The sequence below is a fragment of the Hoplias malabaricus genome, chromosome 3 (genome assembly GCF_029633855.1).
Source record: "Hoplias malabaricus isolate fHopMal1 chromosome 3, fHopMal1.hap1, whole genome shotgun sequence".
Classification (NCBI taxonomy): Eukaryota; Metazoa; Chordata; class Actinopteri; order Characiformes; family Erythrinidae; genus Hoplias; species Hoplias malabaricus.
The window spans coordinates 57632589-57653460 of record NC_089802.1 but is presented as its reverse complement, the minus strand read 5'-3'; the positions used below and the strand labels follow the sequence as shown (position 1 = coordinate 57653460).

Sequence of the window (20872 nt, the reverse complement as noted above, 5' to 3'; positions counted from 1 at the left end):
AACATGCCCCTGTCCCAACTCTTTTGGAACTTGTTGCAGGCCTCAAAATCAAAATGAGTGAATATTTGCAAAAAAACTATAACGTTTATCCGTTTGAACATTAAATATCTTGTCTTTGTAGTTGACTTGACAGTTTCTGATGTTGTATGCCATACTGACATTTATAAAAATGAAGAAAGGTGTGTATTTGTTGTATAGATACAAATATATATAATGGTGACCTTCTTGAGGTCAATATTTTCTTATTTTTTATAGATTGTATTATTTTATCTCATACTGACTACATTTTAGTTAAGGCAAAAGTTGTAAAAGAAATTCTACAATACGCCCCCTGAATCAAGAGCTAGGTGAAATATGGTGGTGGTCTATGAGTGCGGTCTCTCACCACATGGAGGGATGTCACACAGCTCCATGCGCACACTCTCATCAAGAGTAAAACACCAGGGAGCCTCGTGCTTGTTGCCAGGGTTACGGCAGTATGAGTGACCACCGTTGAGCTCTGGGAATCTGACGGCCAGGTAATTATGGTTGTGAGGATACTGAGAGTTCCAAGGCTGGCACTGGCGTCCAGATTTCGTCACACTGGTTGTCCCACGATAGTCTGAACCACTGCTGTTGTAGCATTTGTGGTCTAAGTAATAAAGACAACACATCAGACCGTAGGAACCACCAACAAGACACCTGCATTCATCACTGTCTTGTAGAAAGCAAACTTATCCAAACAGTTTGTATATACTTTACAATTGTAAATACAGTCACTGTCCAATTAAAAACGTGTCTCCATTTTTGTGGATTATTAGTTTATTTCATAATTTGAACACAGCAGCTGTCCTTCACACTGTGTGAACATTTCATGACGAACGGACCAATAGAAATGGAATAAAATCTTTTTATATTGACTTCCATTCAACATTAAGGTTTTTTTCCCATCTACTGTAAAGTTACTATTTTAGGAGAATAGTAACTTTACAGTAGAATGATCATTTTACAGAAAGTCAGGGGACAGGCTCTACGCCCTAATTCTGCTAAAGCAGCTAACAGACACATGGGCTAGCATCACACTGAGGGATGGATGAGAGGGAGGACAGGAATGGCCAGTTAGGCTTTTGGACCCGATAGATGGGGATCAAATTTGTATTCTGCTGACAACAGAGCCAACAACTCTTGTAAAAGTTCATCATTTCACAGGCACTGCAAGAATCATGATAAAACAACAGAAATGTGGTGCTTACTTTTATTGATGGACTCAGCCATGGGTATCCCTATCCTCATGCAATTGGATGCCTCAGGGCTGTCTGAGGCGGCCAGGTCTTCACAGTTAGGCAGTTTGAGGCGTTTAAGTATGATGGGGTTGGAGCGGGCAATGATATACTCAGTCTTACACAGGTCATTCTCCAAGATCTCACACTCGTCCTTACAAAGGTCCCGTGGTTTATCTATCCCAGAGCTGCGGTCACAGGTGGGAAAGGCAAAGTGGCAGAGGGAGGGTATCGCAAACTCAGAGCAGCGATCTGATAGGTGGTTGGAGGTGCCAATCATGGTGAATGCAGCTGTCAAGAAAAGAGAGAGAGAGGGAGGAAAAAATGGACCAGTTCAGATAAATCAAAGCCAAACAGGCAGAAATACAGACAACGATACACACTATGCAGGAAAGTTAGTAAACGTTTGTGGTTCTTCTTTCTGGCCTAGAAGGATAATCACAGAGGAAGCCTAGCCTCAGATGTTCTCACGCTCCTCGAACTGGGAGTGTGCCGTTTAAAAACAAAACCAATTTCAGTGCAGGCCTTTTGAATACCATACAGTGATTTAGCATCATGACCTCCAGAACACCATCACACATATCCCAAGATAAGAAGCAGTGGCTGCTTTAAGCTCAGTGTGGTTCCTGAGCCTCTGTAATCCTCATGAACAGTAATGAGGAGTTATCAAAATACAGCAATGAGACTGGTTTGTGGTGCAATATATTTTCTCACAGAGGAATGTGAATGTAATCTTAACGCGAAAAGACAGCACTGGCACTAGCTCTGACACAGTCCTGACATTTCACTAGAGTAATCAGTAACAATAAGTTATAGAAGCACAAAAACATATTAGTCTCTCCTTACACCCTATCAGTAAAATATTCACAGACAAATACAGATAATCTACAAAAGGGAGAGGGGGAAAAAAGTTCCAGGGACATTTTGCTGAAATGGCTTGGCTCTGCTTCTCCGACTTGCAACTGACTACAAAGCTTTAATGTATATTCACCTTTATGAAAGTTCAGGAAATTGTTTGATGAATATGAAAATGATGTGATTCATATGCTGTGCCACTTTGCAGTCTTCGAATCTCAGCCCAGCTCAACATCTATGAAAAATTTGGGTATATCTAAACCAGTGGCGATTGCTCTATGACTGCAAGGGAAGCTCAGCTTCCCCTAAAATGTCAAAAAAATAAGTGATCAAATATACACTATTGTGTGTACATGTCAGTGAATAAATATGCACTACAACGCGCTCAACTTTTGTTCATAATCAGCTTCTTATCACTGGTAAAGGCGTGGCTTTCCCGCAGTTTCACGGTGCTTTAAACAGTGAGGACGCTGAGCATCCACAGAGTTCAATAGCGAAGTGCAGCGAAACGAGATGAGCCATTGGATAAATGCTGGGCTTTGTCCCGCCCATCGGACGCTCAGCGTCTCTGGGGGTCTCTGGGGCAGTGGGCTGGCCTCGGCTGGCCCGGACGCTCAGCTTCTGCATGATGATTGGATGATCTGTCTGAGGCTGAATCCCTTTTTGATTGACAGCGAAATGAGCGAATCAGCGATCCTTTGGTGTAAAGATCCGTGGTAGCACAGCTCTGCTGGCCATTGAGAGGACACTAGTCAAGTCCCTGGAAAAGACGCCTTGTTGGTACGACAGGATCACAGATCATTTTCTTGAAAAGGAACGGAGGGTAGAATTTATGTATAAATAAACCGACACATTTTATGGTGTAGGCCGAAATTGAGCTTCCCCTCTTTGAAAGACCAGCATCCGCCACTGATAAGGACATAGGTTTGTAGTGTCCATGCAAGTGGCAAGCTGTTCAAGCGGCTTGTTGTGTCCTAACACTTCGTGACGATAAAGGGAATGATAATGGGTTGAGAAAATTTAGGTGAAATAATTGATCAGAATTCAAATTTTGGACTAAACTGAGAAATGGAAGTTTATGAACATAATCCGGACAGCTGGTGAACATAGTGAAACATCTATGGAGAAAAGTATAAAAAAGTAATATAATACGTGAACATAGTGTGAAACATAAGTGAGAATATAGAAGATTGCTAGGACTGGTGGAATTTCCACTGAGAGCAATGAGAGGCTAGTTCTAGGAAGCCTTTGTGAGTAGTTCCCAGTGATAAATGCCACTGGGCACAGCAGAGGGTCATGATGAAGAAATGAAGAACTCTACCAGTTATTTGAGTTTCGATCTCTCCCTGCATCTGTAGCGAATCTACAAAGATACTTTTGTTCCCAATGAAACGAGCACAGGCAATTCCTCTGTAGGGCTGGCAGAAGCCTTCTTCATCAAAATCCTCTCTGAAAGATTAAACAGGACACAGAAAGAGAAGGTTAATGTCATGAATTAGAGTGGAGAAAACAAGGAACACATGCTACAATATTGACTACATGTGTCTTTTGAAAATGATAACTGTCATTGCAAAACTGGTAGGGAATCTAATGCTCAGGGGAATATCCCTTTGCTATAGAGTTTAAGTCTTAAATGAGGTACCAACATTAAACAGCAAATTCCTAGAAAACTTGTGTCTCATTGACAAGAAGTTAATTATCTGCAGTTCACACGATAAACTCTAGGGGGCAGCAAGCATCACGACATTCTAAAACAGACTCAAGGTTCAACATGAGGACCGCTAGATTTAGCTCAGCCTCTGGTACAGAGTCCTGACTTGCTTATGTGTCTAGCATGAGAAAAAACATCTCTCTGCTCCATATAACACAGATCTAGGACAATAAAGAATACAACACTCATCATAAATACAAAAGAGCAGAGAGTTATTGTTCTGTGCACATATAAAGAACATAGCACGGGCTGTAATTTGAACCATATGGATGAGCAGTTCTGTGTGTTTGAGAAAGGAGCAGTGTCTGAAGGATCTTGGTTTTACTCCACAGTGACATGCCACATGTCTTTTCCCCAATGATGTCATACCGTTTCACATCAGTGAGGTCACACCAAAGGCAGAAGAGTTGCTTTGAGTTATAAAAATAGAGCAGGCAGCTTTAATTACAATGAACAGAACAGTCAGAGTAAAAATTGATGGAGTGTAGGAATTCACAAAAATATATTGTTGGCCGTCACTTAAAATAAAAAGAGTTGTTGTAGGTTCAAACACAAATGCACACTGGTTTGTGAGTGACCTGAGTTCAGAGAGCCAGACATTGAGGAATTATAATCCTTTAAGAAAAGAAAAATAACTCAGAGCTTTGTATGTACCCCAAAGGACAGAGAGATATACACAAATCCAGAATGAAGCTCTGAACTGCTCTGAATGAGCATGTCAAAGATGTTGAGCATATGGAGATGTTAAATGTTGCCTACTCAGCGAAGAGAATGGGTTTGCATTTTGGATGTTAGTGCACAAGCCCCTGAGTCTAATAAAACCTCCGAAGCTTTCTCTACACCACTATCTAGCAGTGCTCTCTGGAGGAACCCTCATCCGTCCTGTCATCGTCCGGTACCTTCCCTTAAAAAGCATTCGGAATCTTTTAACACGTCTCGAAAACCATATTCAAACCGTCCTCCAGTGTTTTGTCATGCTGCAGAGTGATTCGTTTTAAAGCTAGAGGACACTAACCTCACTGGAACTTGTTAAATGGATTATAAACTGTTCCTGTGCAGAAACGTGTTTCTGACAGTGAATCAGGTGTGATGGAAAAATCAGAGCTTCCTATAAAGGGCTTGATTTAATGAACACATATTTCACTTCTGTTGTATGAAACTTTGAAAGTAAAAGGCACACCCTCTCACATTTTTCTAAAAACAACGCCTGCTGCCACGTCTGGATGAAGCACATGGAAGGCAGCATTTAAGAGTGTTCTCAGTGGATTGAGAAGAGAACTCTATTTGGATACCACAGGAATTTTTTTCACACAGATGAAAATGATCTCTGGACATGCCCATGCAGAATAAAGTTAGCTTCATTACACTCACACACACTTGTTGAGGAGAGGTCATGGAATCATTTGTTTGTGATCAGTGAGCTCCAGCCTGTATTTGAAGAACATTTAGTAGAAAAATAAAGTCTAAAACTGTCCTTGTCTAAAAATAATTTTAAAGACTACCACAAGCTTCTGAATTACAGGCACCCTGGGTTTTCTAATGAACAACAAACACGTTCCCATTCATAGTTCACATTTTATCCATCAGAGGCCTTCATTAATTAGGCAAAGTCTATCATGAACAGCTTTTGAGGGGAAGGTTTAGAGGGTAAGTGCAGTCTGACAGATGCTACCATAACACTGAATGGAACCATGATCTACGGTTAGATGAGAACAAAATAGTGTTTTTGGGCTCCAAAGTATTCCGGAGAGGTTGTGATGTTTTGGGTCCATTTTTCCTCCAAATGCCCTCATTTTCCTCATGCCCTCAATTCAAATGAATCTTGTTTGGACACATGCCCTCGCACACTCCATAAAAAACCAGTAGCAGGATTTTATAAGAAAGTCTGGTACAAACTTTAGACCATTCCAGTTCTGTGAGCTAAATCTTATTGAAAACTATTCAGGGGCAATCTGAGGTTGGTGTAGTGTAGTATAGTGGGTAACTCTGCATAGCACTGTGTGGCCCGATTCCCTGCCCAGACCGGCATATCACATTATACTTCTATACGATTCCTTAGGCAACACTCCAAATACTACATTTGCCTGTACCTATTCCATCATTATAATCACTCCGGAGTACAAAACAAAGACATAGGACCTTAGAAGACAAGAGGAGAATCTGCAGAGAATTGGAGTGGATCATTGCAGTCATGATGGCAAAGTGAAGAAAAAAAAAAGGCAAAGGAATCTATTGCAATGGCAGCAATGTTAAAGTGTGGCATGTGGTTTGGTTTTAAAAATAAAGATCAGGTTTCTCATTTTTTAGTGTGTGATTTAGTTTGCAATGAGGCTAATCCCTCTGAATACAAGAAATGTGTGGTACAATCACAAATCAACATGCAAATGGTGCCCCTGTTTTGTGTTCACTGTGTGTGTGCTTATATCAGCAGATACGTTAAATCCCGAAGTCAAAATTTGCAGAAGGGCATACAGTGACCATAAAGCAGAATTTCAACTCTGTGTATGAGGAATGTTGAATATGTCCATACTGCATGCATTTCTGATTGAAAGTTACATATACAACTGAATAAGCATACTGTATCCTTATACTGTAATGTTCCCAAACTGGTAATGACCCCATGAAAAGCGCACACTTGTACAAAACACAACTGACAAACTGACAAACAAACTCTCACCAGGCTTCTATTGTAGTCTCTGCTCTCTGTCAACACACAGACCCATATTTAGTGGTTTAAAACTCATCCAAATACAAACTTTTATGTTCCCATATACAATTTCTTCATGTAGCTCCAGTTTACAGCATGTTTCCAACCCCAAAAAATTCCAGCATTGTATGTAGATACCAAAACCAAGGCAATATAATATTAATAATAACAATCATGACACTCATATTTAATGCAATCAAGACATATATGTTTTCCCTGCAGTACATTCCTAAAAAAATCTTTCCAACATTCAAGTTTTAAAACAGAGTCTCAGTTTGCAAAGATGGGCATTAGGCCTACGAATATAAAGCAGAAACACATTGTGCTGAGGCTATTCTGGTTGAAAGGAGCTGACATGATAGAATTTACAATTAAATGATAATTATTAAATACTTAAATATACATATAACATTTAAATCTGACACAGTAAAATTGACATAAAAAATTATATATATATATATATATATATATATATATATATATATATATATATATATATATATATATATATATATATTAATTATACTTTCCCCATTTAATTCCATCCTAAATTAAGAGGGCATGTTTTCCTAATTGGAGATATGTTCCAATAGTGATGCTATATAAGCTTTAGTGAAGCTGAAAAACAAACCGTGTTAGACTTGGCTGTGGAGTCTGATGCAGCTCAGGAGGAGTGTGTTTAACTGTGGGCTCATTTGTCTCTGGTTTTTGAGGTTTGTGGTGTGTGACCGTAGCCAGAGAGGAAGGGACACACAGTCACTATGGGACTCTCATTAGAGGCAATGAAGAAAGAGAGGAAAGAGTTCTAATGTTACACTCACACAATAGAATCCTCTATTAGGAGAGCACAGGACACAACCCCATAACCTTCAGCTATCCCAGAGGAGGGGCGGGCAAAGATGAGAAACTCAGTTCAGTACTCTTAAAAAGCCTGAGACCACCCTTTCTTTACTTCTATTACAAGAAAAACGGCCATTAAGTGCATAGTCAAATCATTCCATTTTAGTATCCAGTGTGGCCACCCTACAGTTCATTAGAATGTTGGGTTTGTTTTTTGGCAAGGATATTTTCTTGGGCTGCAATAACTAATTTAAAAAACTGCAAAAAACTCCAAAAATAGCTGGTAACAAATTACATTATCAATTATTTTTATTGTTTATTCCGTAGTGGCACAGATAAATATTCTGTTCCTCATCTATGCTGAAGGAGGTTTAAACAGACAGAGGTACTAACATTGGGCCATCCGTGACATTTTTGGGCAAGACAGGCAGCTTGTCAGCTACAAATCCTTTCAGAACCAGAGTATTGTCTTCTCACAATGAATGAACAGAAAGAGCTGAGTTTGCTTTAAGATCTTAACCAGGAGTGGAGCTTAATATGAGGTCAGAGTTTCCAAAAAGCTTGTTTAATCCGTCCACACAAGAACTGTGACAATGGAGTTGTCTCCACCTTGGACAGCGTTTTGAAAAACCTCCATTTCCAGTGAACGTAAGCACAGTTTTGGTGTGGATGGAGCCCAAAACACCTCCACTTTTAACAATATATAAAATTGTGAGGATGGGCTCTAAGTGAAAGCACAGAGTATTGACCATCAACTGTTAAAGGAACCTCCACTCAACACTGAGGCTGCAGGAAGGGTTTAACTATGTAATCTCCCTAAACTCTTTCCTGACCCTGTTAAAACAGGGATTCATTTCCAGGAAGAACAACAAGTCTCAGACTCATCACTTCTCACTTCGTCACATCACGTCTGCTCCGAATGCCTGCTGTGTTTCCATCGGTCTGAATGCCATGAAGTTAATTCTTAGAAGTCGTAGGTGATGACAAACGCATGGTGTAATTGGATAAAATGAGTTAATAATGTAGAAATAACAGCTGATATGCCAACCCCAGACGACATTTATTCAAGGAGAAAGAGGAGTTTCTTCTTCTTACTATTATTATTATTAATATAGTTTGAACAATGTTCACAAACCAAGGTGCAGAAATGTATTAATTATAATTACATGGCCCACACAATGGAATGGCATTGCAAAATAAACTGTTACTAAAACCTCCTTTAATCATTTCCTGATATCAATATAGGATTTTTTTTTCTCAAGCAGAAAAAAATAAGTCAAATGTGCAGACTAGATCCTGCATGTTCAGTATGTATATCTAATGCAAATTTAATTAATTATATAACTATAAAACAAATATATATGTAATAACAAATTTGCATAGTATATCAAAATGACAAGCATAACATTAGATGTTTAAGGCTTAACCAAATAAGCCCAGTGTCTCTACAGTCCCAGTGTTTGCTTACACGCTGCTCAGCAGAGTGATTTACCAAACAAAGGGAGTGTTGGGGTCAAGCTGTTCAGTGTTAGCACGGAGCGGAGGGAGGGCAGTACATCAGCCAACAACAGGCAGGTTTATTTTTCTGTCCACTGACCTGCACTGTGTACGACTCCTCCAACAACAAACCAAGCTGCCAGACTGAGGTGTGAGAACAAGGACTGGAAGAGTTTGTGTTGTGCCTTTGTGTGTGTGTGTCTCCACACTGAAAAAACCAAGAACACATTCCAGTGTTTGCATAAGTGTGGGTTTGTGTGAAAGTTAATTGAATCCTGACAGTGCTGTTATTTGTGTTACGTGATATCCTGGTCTTTCTAAATCTGAATCTCATTGAAAAAACTCATTACAAAAACAAATTCTCTTCTAAAGTCTGTCTGAGCCATATTTGAAGCCAAGGCCATAAAATTCTCAGTATACACACACACACACACATCAGCTGGAACATGTATTAATGCACCAGGTAAATCAATGGCAGCATATTCCTGACCAGGGCTGAGAGGCATTAAACCCTAGTTCTCACACCCAGTGCTATAAACAAACAAAACATGCAGAATATACAGGTGAAATAAAATGTGTATGGTTCATGTAGTGGTTAGGGCATCTGATAAGGATGCCTCCTGGACGCCTCCCACTGGAGGAACACCAGGCACAGCCAACTGGAAGGATTATACCTCCCAGCCGGCCTGGGAGTGAATGGGGATTCCCCAGGAGGAGCTGATGGCAGTTGTGGGCTTCTTTGTTCGCCCTGAAAAGAATTAAGTAGAAAACAGGATGATGATGATGATGATGATTGATGTTAATAATAAAGAATATGTATTGAAGACTGATTATACAAAAGGAAAATTGACAAGGTCATCCATAAAAGTGGCTTTACCAGTTATGGGGATTTTACTCTCCATGAAATAACACTCATTATCTATGGTAAAAACCAACCAAACAAAAAAACTCAGCAATCTAATGCACAGCCAGTTGTGATTTATTGCTTTAATAAATCTGGTCTTATCTGGGGCCTCGAGTTCACACAGTAATTCCTACTGGAAAACCTCAGCTGAACATGCTACATGATTCAGGTAATTACAAGGAAGGCAATGTATAGTACAAATCCTTTTTACATGAGAACTTTCCGTCATGTCTGAATGCATTCCTTGTCGGCGTGTGATGTTTCCCCCTTGTGATTTACAAAGTAGAAACCTGTGGATTAAAAATTTGAATCTGAATGCAGCTACTTAAGGACAAGAACATGCCTGTTTATGTGCCCAGCATTTCCTGAATCAGTCAGAGAGCACTGAGTAATTATGCCTTATTCCAAGCTAACGTCATGTCGAGGAAATCACAGCAACACCCCGTAAGCCACGGAACATCCCAATAAATCAGCATCCTCTCCAGCTATCAAACTGTCTCTCTTCCCCTAAAGGGCTTCTCTACATTTTCCTCTCCATCAACAAAGCAAACCATTATCCACTTCCATTCACTGAGAAAGAACACAACCGCGCACAGAGCTCCAAATCAAAGACCAACATTTTAAAATCTGACCTAAAGAGAAAACAGACCTGCATTTCTCAGAGTCTATTTGAGTTGTCTGTTTAACAGAGATCAAGGGAACAAAGTTTATGTTCTTTCAGTAAAAGTACATTTATAGGCCCCTTGTCCCCCTCGAACGCAAATGGGAATAAGATATAACATTCCCTCAACAAAAAAAGGAGCTAGAAAGGGAACGTTTCAGAGCTCTCATTCATATTTACAGCTGTGTCTCCAAACCTGTGCCCTCTGCAGCTTTGACGGAAAAATATCAGAGGGGTTTGGCAGCCAGAATTTGTTCATGGAAAAACTGGAGAAGGAGACGATGGATGGAGAGGGGCACTGGGAGAGGAGGAGGAGTGAAGGAACTGTAGAGGCTTGCACAGTGGGAGAGACTGAGGTTACTACGCGGCCTCCATATGTAGAAAAGTCTGGACTATAGTCTGTGCTTACACAAAACTAGATGCTGGTGTTAAACACACTACAGTAAGAAATAATATGTATATATTTTTCCATTACTAATAATATTGTTGGTGTCTGAGCATAGTTAGCACTGTGTTAATTGCTGCAATTAAGCTTTTTATTAATTGTTAGCTGAAGTACTGTGCAAATGGATGTGCAAATCTGCAATAAGTAACTTTTTGGAGGTCACTTTCCTGGAGATATTTGAGCATAAGATAAACTGGGAAAGTCCAAGGAAAATGGTACTCCACATCCAGGCATAGCACCAAAAACAGTCTACACAAGAAACTGCACCTAAAGCTTTCATCTTCGAGAAATTTGAGAAAATTTGGCTCCACATGTCAGATCTGAAAATTCACAAATTCTTCCTTTCACACTGTGAAAGAAGTTGGCTCAGTACCTACTGGCCTGAAGAAAGCTGTAGCCATTATTTAAAAAAGGAAATAGACTTTCAATGAAACAATGGAGTTTGTGTTGTTCTCAGAACGATGAACTGACCACCCCAGAGTCCCCAGGCATTAACATCACTGAGAGTGTTTAAAACAAGTCGAGCAAGAGGAAATAAATATAAACTTCTGAAACTGAACTCTGGACTTGTGAAAAACTAAAAGCAAAAGAATGTAAAATTATTTATATATATATATATATATATATATATATATATATATATATATAAAATAACTGGTATTGATCAGTGAAACAATAATAAGACACTCTTGAGAAACACTATAGCACACACTGACAATGAAGTGAAGCAAAACCATGCAGAACTAGTTACATGATAAGTACGTTTCAGTGAGTAGATATAGTGTGCACGGTAAAGGAAATAATACACAGCAGTAGTGGCATCTTTTTTTCTGTTTCTCACATAAGCACACAGTGGGGTCATTCATTAGTGAGCCGTCCAAGCAGACAAGGTTACCACTATCCAAAGCTCTCTCCACCTTCCTCCCATAGCTCAAATACAAACCCAAACAAGGCCATATACCACATGAGGACCTCAGTTGTGAGCAAAGAAGCATGAAGGATGGAAAAGACATGCACTGGATGCATGAACCAAAAAGGAAGAGCAATGTACCCTTGTACTGAACACCAGACTACGCACTTTAATCAGGCATCCTGGATGAAACATAATTAATAATGTTATTCTTGCTTTTCAAAAAAGTATTCACTTTGATGGGAAATGTATGTCTAAATATCCACAGGCTTGTATTATAAACAACAGCAATGTTAAACAGACTAATGCCCCTTATCAGATGGAGAATATTGGTCTGCTTAAATAAACAAGACTTGACTATTTTCTAACAGATCTGCTGATGTAATGGGGTCCTATGGGTGGGGGTAAAGGGTAGGGCTGGTATAGGGGTAGTGTCAGATGGACAAGTGAAGGTCTGCAGTGACCCGCCCTGCTCACCCCGTGACTTGGAAGGCAGTTAGACGAGGGGCCAGCCTCAGAGAAGCAGCTCGAGTTTCACACAGCATCACCAGCACAGACCGTACCGGGGCAAAGGGGACATCCCCAGTGACTCATATTAGGGCTCCAATCTTTAGTCAATCAACACTTAGTTAAAGGGATCCATAACAAGGCAGAGACTGAGCTTTCTGTGTATGAGTGAGTCTCAGGATAAGAAGATGTTGGCATAATTTCCAGTGTGTCTCTAATTGTACATAAACGTGCTGTGAAAAAGAATCAAACCAAATGTTGGACCAATGGCATTATATATTTAAATCCAGCACAATGTTAATTTTAGTTACAAAGTTACAATTTATTTTCTGCTTCCAATATGATGAACAAATCTTTTTTTTTTTTGAGGAAAATACATACTAATGTTTGTTGTTGGTACATGCATAATCGTATTTACATTTAAATATACAAAACAAACTTTTTACCATATATTTATTACTAATTCTAATTCTATTTTCATCTATTTAACTCCCAATATTACTACCCCCACCAAAAATAAATAAATAAAATCTTAAAGTAAAAAACACTCTAAAACCCTGAGGACCCCAGACCCCCAGTAAATATGCTGGATTTTATGAGTCTCATAAATCAATGTGTCAACTCAACACACCTTTCAAACACACCCTAGTTTATTTTAACGACTGTGTAATTAAATTCATGCCAAGAAATGTCAGCATTATCTGAAACATCAGATTCACTATCAAAAACATCAAGGAACATGAGTATAACTCCTGAGGAATAAGCTTTTTCGTTGGTTAACGACGTATATATTGTTTAATAATCCCTACTGAAACAGTGACCTTCCTGAATCTCTATCTCTGACTTGAACAGCTTTCAGAGGCGTAATGGAAGTCGTTACTTAAAAGCAGGGCAGAGGGCCCCATTAGGATGTGCTCTTTCAGACTGTGCTGAGGTTTCTGGGATGTTTCCATCGCCTGTGCTGTCCACATCCAGCCTCTAAGAAGCGAGGTGGTCTGGACTTCGTTAAGATGCCTATTCACTCTATGATTCAGATGGAGAAGAGGAGAGGGTGGAGAAAAAAAAAAAACAGAGGGTCTCCTTTTCCTGTAGTTTGGTCCCCCCCCCCAGTACTGAGAGCAAAGGTTCCCTCTCAAGCTAGGCTAAGGAAAGTTAAACAGTCTTGACAAGGCATTGACGGTAATATTAATCTTTTCAAGCGGGCAGAAAATGGGATGCTATAAACAATGTGGTAGAGACGAGGGGCCGTGTGCTTTTCAAGAGCCTGGTACTAAAGAAGTCCCCACCGACACGCTTCACTAGAAACCAGCAGCACGGCTAGACTGTATACATTACCCTGTCTCTTTAGAGTAAAATCTCAGCCAAGAAATCATGTCTGTTTACACTGAATGGATGATATTTTGATAAGGCAAACTTTTTTCTTCTCAGCTCTTCCCTTGCATTATTAATTTTCTCCACTTTCACATGAATGGAGTTTATTCTTTGAGAGGCTTACGATGGCAGACTGAGATATGGCTAAATTATCTAACACAGCTCTCACAATTACGGGCCCATGACGCAAACGCTCCAAAGCAAAAGCACCAAAAGGAAAAGGAAAGAAAAGAAAAGATGGCTGACTTGCTGGAACTAGCAATGAAAATAAAAGCAGTCTGTTCTAATCTGCTGCCACTGTTCTTGTAAAAACTTCAGATAGAGGCTGGAACATTGCTACGAGGATTTGATTGGGTTTAGCCACAAGAACATTAGTGAGGTCATGTACACAAATTGGATGATTAATTCCAGGTCACAAACACCACTGCAACGCATCCCCAAATTGCTGAATGATGCTCTGTCATTCCAGAGAATGCAGCTCTGCTGCTCCATAATTGCCTGATTGTGATTATTTGCATTGACCACAATTATTTTCCACAGTGATTTTATTCCAATTCCCACAAACAGAATGTAAAGTAAGTGCCTTTCTATCGCAACCGCTAAAAAGTGATAAAATAGCTGACTGAGCTCAAGGTTTGTTTCTTAACTCCTTTGCAAATACTGCAAATGCCTGTGGGTTGGCCCTGGTCAGTTTGAGTAATTTCAAATTCTAATTTTGACACCAAAATATTCATCAGTTCAGTCGCTTATAATCTTCCCAAAACATCCAATGTGTCCTTAACCCACAGCTAAAACATAGTGACTTCTCAAACCCGTGTCTTGAGTTTGCTGAATGAAGTGTTGAGTGTATTAACTGGCTGCATGAAACTGCATTTGAATAGAATGTCATGATTTTATATGTTCACATATATAGTAAATGGTCTTCTACCTGAACACCTAAAACATCAACCAAACCTCAAACCAAAATATAGTCAATTAGTTTTTAACAGAAGCCAACAATACTAATTGGCAAGGTGTCGTGGGCTTAATTCAGCGAAACACAGACGAGGGTAGGTGCCTACCCCTGTGAAGAGCTAGTGATCCAGTGTGTGGTTTGGGTACTCGTGTGCTGGACTCAGTGATTAACCTTAGTTGTTAAGGGTAGCTGGTTGCTGATCAGATCATAAACGGCCACAGCACCCTTAGTAGGTAGGTGAAGAAACAATGGGTGATAACAGGACTTCTTGTGGCTGCCGGTAGTAAGACAGTGGGGTGGGCCCTGTGTGAAGCTCTAATGAACTGGCAAAGGATAATTTACATCTTTAATTGTGTATTATTATAATAATGTGTTTAAGGAAAGCAGATACTTGCAGTTGACACTTGGCTGAGCAGAGTAATATTTCTTTAAGCTTTGATAAAGTATTAGATAATATGACACATACAAGGCTTGTATATTTTACCTCTATTACATACATAATAAAGTGATTTTTTTCCCTGGACTAATGTTTTAACACTAGACACTAAGCATAAAATGTTCAAAGGATGGTGTTGACCATGACATACTAATTTGAACATACTGCATTGCTATGCTTGAGTAGATTTTTTTGTGTACTTGCACTAATTTGAGAAGTTTTTAAAATCTGTTATTTTACTTTTACTTGAGTACAGTTTGCTTGAAGTACTGTACTTCACTATGTTACAAATCACATCCTTTACTGAGTAAAAATGTAAATAAATATTAAGATGGACAAGTCCGTCACTGGTGTAGGCCCAACTGACTGTGAAACCCCGTCAAATTCTGAGTTGCTCTAAAAAGAAATGAACCCCTGGCCATATTTAAGGGACCACTTCGGCGTCAAGTGCAAGAAAGGCGACATCTATATAATGCAGTGTAAGCTGTGTTTGCCAAGAGAGAAATAGCAGCTTATTAAAACCCAAGATCAAACCAGAGTATGTACAGGTAGGTTAAAAGATAGTTGTACCTTAGCATTGGTAGTTAAAAAATAAGTTTTCCTGTTTTAGTAAGAGGCTCAAATTAGCAAAAAATGCATCAGTGTGTGTTGGTTGGTATTATTGAGTTGTCACATCTATTGGCCTTTGTTTTATGACTCGATCGGCACCAATTAATTTTATTTATCTCCCATACATTTGTAGTCTATGTGTGTATTAAATGAACATTTTAGCACATTTCTCTATTTGAGGTATTATAGCTCGGTACTTGAAAGCACCTGGCTGCTATGACAACTTAATGTCTCTCAAGGGATTTATAAAATTCATAAAATCTAGCTAGCATCTGCTGGTAATGTGTTATTAAACTAATATATTACAATACAGATATATATTTCTGTGGTTTTGAAGTGGGTATGTGCTCAGACTTCCAGTTCCCAGGAGCAGACTGGAAGAAAGCTGAACGCTGTCTACTATGGGTAATAAAGTGACTAGGCATAAGTTCCTCGTACATACCCACTTCAAAACAACAGAAATATCCCTTTAATAGAAATATGATGTTGAATAGACATAACTTCAACAATTTTAACACCCCCCACTACTTTTTACTTTTGAGTACATTATTATACAGGTAATTTTACTTGCACGTGACTACAATTTGATCAAAGTAATAGTGTTTTTACTTGAGTAGAATATTTTAGTACTCATTCAACCTCTGCAGATATCCAAATCTCTGTGGTCAATTTGTCATTCATGATTTTCCAAAAGGAGAAAAACTGACTTTAATCCTAGTTAAGCAGAGATAGTTTTGGAAAATGGACAATTACTTTGAAAAACGTTTAACCAGGTTTATGAAAAGACATCTATAAGCAGAGTAGCACTAACATTAGTACAATGAGGTGACATATAACTAAACGAGCGGGAGAGAATGAGTGACATTTGGGCCGGAACAACAGTGGCCATTGTTCAGCTTCTAGAGACTCAGGCCCTTCCTCATCTATGGTGTTCAATTACCTCCACACCAGGTGGTCCCCATAAAGCAGGCAATGTAAAAGCTAAAGGGAGCATAAGGGGAAAAAAATCCATATTGCATTTATTAAAAGTCTATGAATAAAGCTCTTTAAGGTGTGTTGTCATAAGGCACAGCAGAGAGCAGCTGAGATGTGAGGGTTCACCAGGAGGCCGAGTGCACACGCCTTGAAGCTGTAGTCAACCAACTTCCCTTTTCAATTCTTCAACTGCCAGGACAACCAGAAGAAAAAGGAAAAGCTGATCCCAGATCAGAGGCTCAGAATCTCATCACCAGTGAAGAGAACCATGAAAGGTCAGCACGAGTAATTTGGCCAGGAAAGGACACTTTGTTCAAACCTTAAAGTGTCCATGTACAGGATGTTTTAAAATGAATTTACATAAAGACAGTGACTGTTCTTGAATACATCTAATGGAAAATGTCTAGAGGAATACAACCCCATCAGAAAGACAGATATGTCTGACATTCTAAGGACAAAAACAAACTACTTAAACAACATATTGCCATCTGCTACACATTTCCTTTGAGTGTTAAGTGAGAAACATTTTTTGTAAACAAAAATAGCTATCTGCTATTCCTGATGAGAGGCTCATATCTTCCAGTAAGTTGGAAGATCTGGGACTTCACATGTCCTGGATCTCCAACTTCATGATAGACAGACAGACAGACCACTATCAGTGTGGGTATGACTCACCCACCCCTGCCCTTAGCACTGGATTCCCCCAGGGGTGTCCTAAGCTATCTTCAAGTTAACAGATGACACTGTTGTTGTGAGCCTGATATCAGATGATGATGAGAGGACCTACCGAGAGGAGATTAAACACCTGGAGCCCTGGTGCCAGGATAATAATCTCCTCCTTAACCATAGCAAAACAAAGAGCTGATAGAGGACTGCATTAAGAAGCAGCTACCACCAAGTGTATATCAATGAACCTGTGGTGGAAAGAGTGGACAGTACCAAGTAACTTGGAGTTCACATGTTGCAGGTCCTGTCAATTGTTTAAAATATAACAGTTTTTGACATTTGTGGCATAGATTATAAATTCAACAGGAGGACTAATTTCTCTACCACATGTGTATATAATCTGCTAGTATGCCACGTGCCGCTCACGTCAAAAATAGACCCAAAGAGTATTTTTGCACTTCACTGTAACATGTGCGGCCTGTGTGAAAGGCTACACTTATTACTATAGCAGTGCATTGCACACGGCGTGCCGCGGCACATGTTATGGCAAGTTTACCGTGTCTGTTATGAAATTAGCTTGACACTACCTGTTGTGCCACCATGCTGCCCCCATATTTGTCTTATTTTATGTTTATTTGAGATCTTTTTTTTACCTTAATATACCTTTATTTGACCTATTTCAAGTGAGTGAGCATTTATCATAGCATTTCACTCCTAGTTGTACTGTGCTTGACAATGTATCGGACAAACTTCGATTTGCTTTGAGATTAAACTTGAGTAAGCCACTTCAAAGGTGACCATCTTCCACTGTGACCAACACTATATGGTTCAGTGGAGTAGTGGATGTCAAGAAGTTGATTCTGAGGAAAGACGAAAAAGCAAAAAGAAAATTTGGAAATGAAATAGAAAAATTGGCAGCACTTTGAGATAAATGCCTCAGAGCCCAGACATTGGTCTAGTGTGTATATCTGTAGATTTGGAATTGGTTCCTGTAGAACTGAAAGCTAAAAAAGACCAACAGTAACTAAATAACTAAATGTTGAAAATGAGTAAAGGTCATATTATACAGCACTATCCTACTCCTCTAGCTCGCATGGCCCCTCAGTTTCTTTCAGGTGAAGCTCTGTCCGGTCCAACAAGCTGTGTACACACTGCTTCAGCCGGCCCCATGTTGGGAGCCGTCCAGGGAACAGATTCATTAGTGTCCCTGCCACAAATCCCAGTAGGGACGCTCCCTCCTCTCCCCTCAAACCAGCTGCATCTAGGCCCTCAGAGATTGACATTTTGACACATCCCTTAAAAAAAAAAAAAAAAAAGGAGATGACTGAGCCCTTTCCCTCTTGATGAGGCCTGGCAGGATGCTGCTCTTTGATGATGACACTAATGATAACCAACAGGCCAAAGTGAGCCTCAAAGGAAGCCCTGTATGCACCTTAATGAACACAGCATAATGACGGCAGTTAGCCCCCAACACACTACCTTCTCATCTGATTGAAGTTTGGGGCTTCAGAAGCAGGTTTTGTTGGCTTTAATCAATACAAATGTGAGCTGGAAGTTAGCCAGGCATGTCACAATGTCATGATCTTGGGTTTAAATGCTCATCACAAGTCTTCCATCTTCTTTTATCTTCTTAAAGATCTGGATGCTTTAGTTTTTCCCATATGTGAGTTACATCATTCATAATCCTTCAAAAGGGTAGTATGTATGTACGTATCTATGTATGATGCAGGATCTAGGGGTTTAGAGGCAGGGTTCAGGGTAACTTTACACTTTAAAATATTGAGCAAAGCACTGCAGTCGTGTGCAGTTTAATTAGGGTAGGGATGATGTTTTTAATTAATCATTTTAAATATTTCAAAATCTGTAGTAGCCAGTGTCCGTAAATATATGCAGGATTTAGGCCTATTTCTGTCCAACAAAACTGCCTCATTCATTAGCTGTATTAACCAATAATTTTGCATTACAATCTATATTGTGCTACTTTTAACAGTATTAAATATGCAGAAAATCACAATCACTACAGTGGAAATGGATGCATAATGTACCATAAAATGCTTCTCCCAACTTATTACTGCCACTACCAGAGTCATAGGAGACATTATTGGATCAGGCATGGAGATGGGTTACAGTGGGAGAAACAGGAATGAATGAAGTGTTTTTAGATTTACAGTGTGTCTAATCACTACAGTATGCCAGCCACAGTGTTCCCTCTCACTAACACACACACTTTATTCAACAAGGCTTTTTAAAATGTCCGTCTCTGAAATAATGGCTGGCATGTCTTGCACTGGCTGTATTAAACAATACTGCCAAAACTATGCTTTAGAATGAGCTGGTTTAGCATGTTTGCTAAGTGTATTGGGGCTAATTTCAGTGGTTTAAAATGTAGAAGCCTTTGAAATGTGTGAACACTCTTGCAGCAATTCTATATAATATTAGCAATGTGATACTAAGCAAAAATTCATGTGACACTCTACAAAGTTCAATGTTTTAAATAAATTCCAGTGGAGTCTGTAAGGAAGGGGGCTCAAAAAATATTCTCATTTACAAAAGCGGGGCATTGCAGAAAATGTCTGAATTCACTGCAGCTGAAATCTTGGTAAGTGTCCAGGCACTTTACCTACAGGAGACTTACCCTAACTCACGTACATATGGGTGAAATTAACTTGAGAGCTCATAACTGAACATAAGCCTACAAAGAAAATAATAACATCTTGACTACAGCCAGAAAAGCTCAACATTTCTGCAATGCTTCTGTTTATTAAGTGATGAATCTTCAGGTTTTATGAGTGAAACTACAAAACAAACAAACAACAACTAAAAGAAAAACTCTGGGCCATATTTTGTGCATGACACAGAACATCCCTGTGAGCCACAGTCCAAAATTCTGAGCTGACCATTAATTCCTAGATGCAGGGATTGGTGAAATATCTCATTCTGAATTTGACGCTTGGTGCTAAAGTCACCAGAGTAAAACCTAACATCAGACATATGCTAGAAATAAGGGCAGTAAACATGCTATTGGCAAAATTGTAGTGGAAAAAACTTTAAGGTCACACCGTGAAGAAGCCTATTTAAAAGTTTACAACCACCCAATTTCTCACTGACAACCACACTGGGGAACGTCTAGCTTTCCTACAAAGAAAGACTTTCAAGATAAAAACTTTTCATCTTAGATTAAATGCCATAACTAAAACTGTGTGTATTGGTCAAAAAGTTAGGTCTGAGTCTGTGTCATAAAGAGGTGTATGAAAAGTTATCACCTGAAATAAAATGCTTACCATAACCAGTAAAACCAGACAAGCAAATATGGAAAGGAAAGCTAGCAATGACGCTAAGTTGAAAACATGCACTTTATTGGCGTAGCAGAAAATCAGGGAAGAGGGTAAACACAGACTCTTTCTGTGATCCATGTCGTAATGGAGCTTAAGATGAAACTGAACTGCTTTACTCTCTGCTCAATAATTCCTAATGTGACTGTTTTCATTAGCCCTTCTGCATCACTGTAGTTAATGATCAGTAATGAAGAAGCTTGGACGTGGTACAATACAAAAAGTAAGAATA

The 20872-nt window shown here is 39.3% G+C and overlaps 1 protein-coding gene across 1 annotated transcript in view; it reads right to left on the bottom strand.

The window, feature by feature from the left end:
- Positions 1–20872, bottom strand: part of ror1 (receptor tyrosine kinase-like orphan receptor 1) — a 131453-nt gene that overhangs the window by 8312 nt on the left and 102269 nt on the right. The window contains exons 5-7 of the mRNA XM_066666219.1: positions 3436–3563; positions 1233–1550; positions 386–631 (exon numbers count right to left, since the gene is read on the bottom strand). Of these exons, the coding sequence (XP_066522316.1) occupies positions 386–631; positions 1233–1550; positions 3436–3563 (692 nt within the window). The remainder of the gene's footprint in view (positions 1–385; positions 632–1232; positions 1551–3435; positions 3564–20872) is intronic.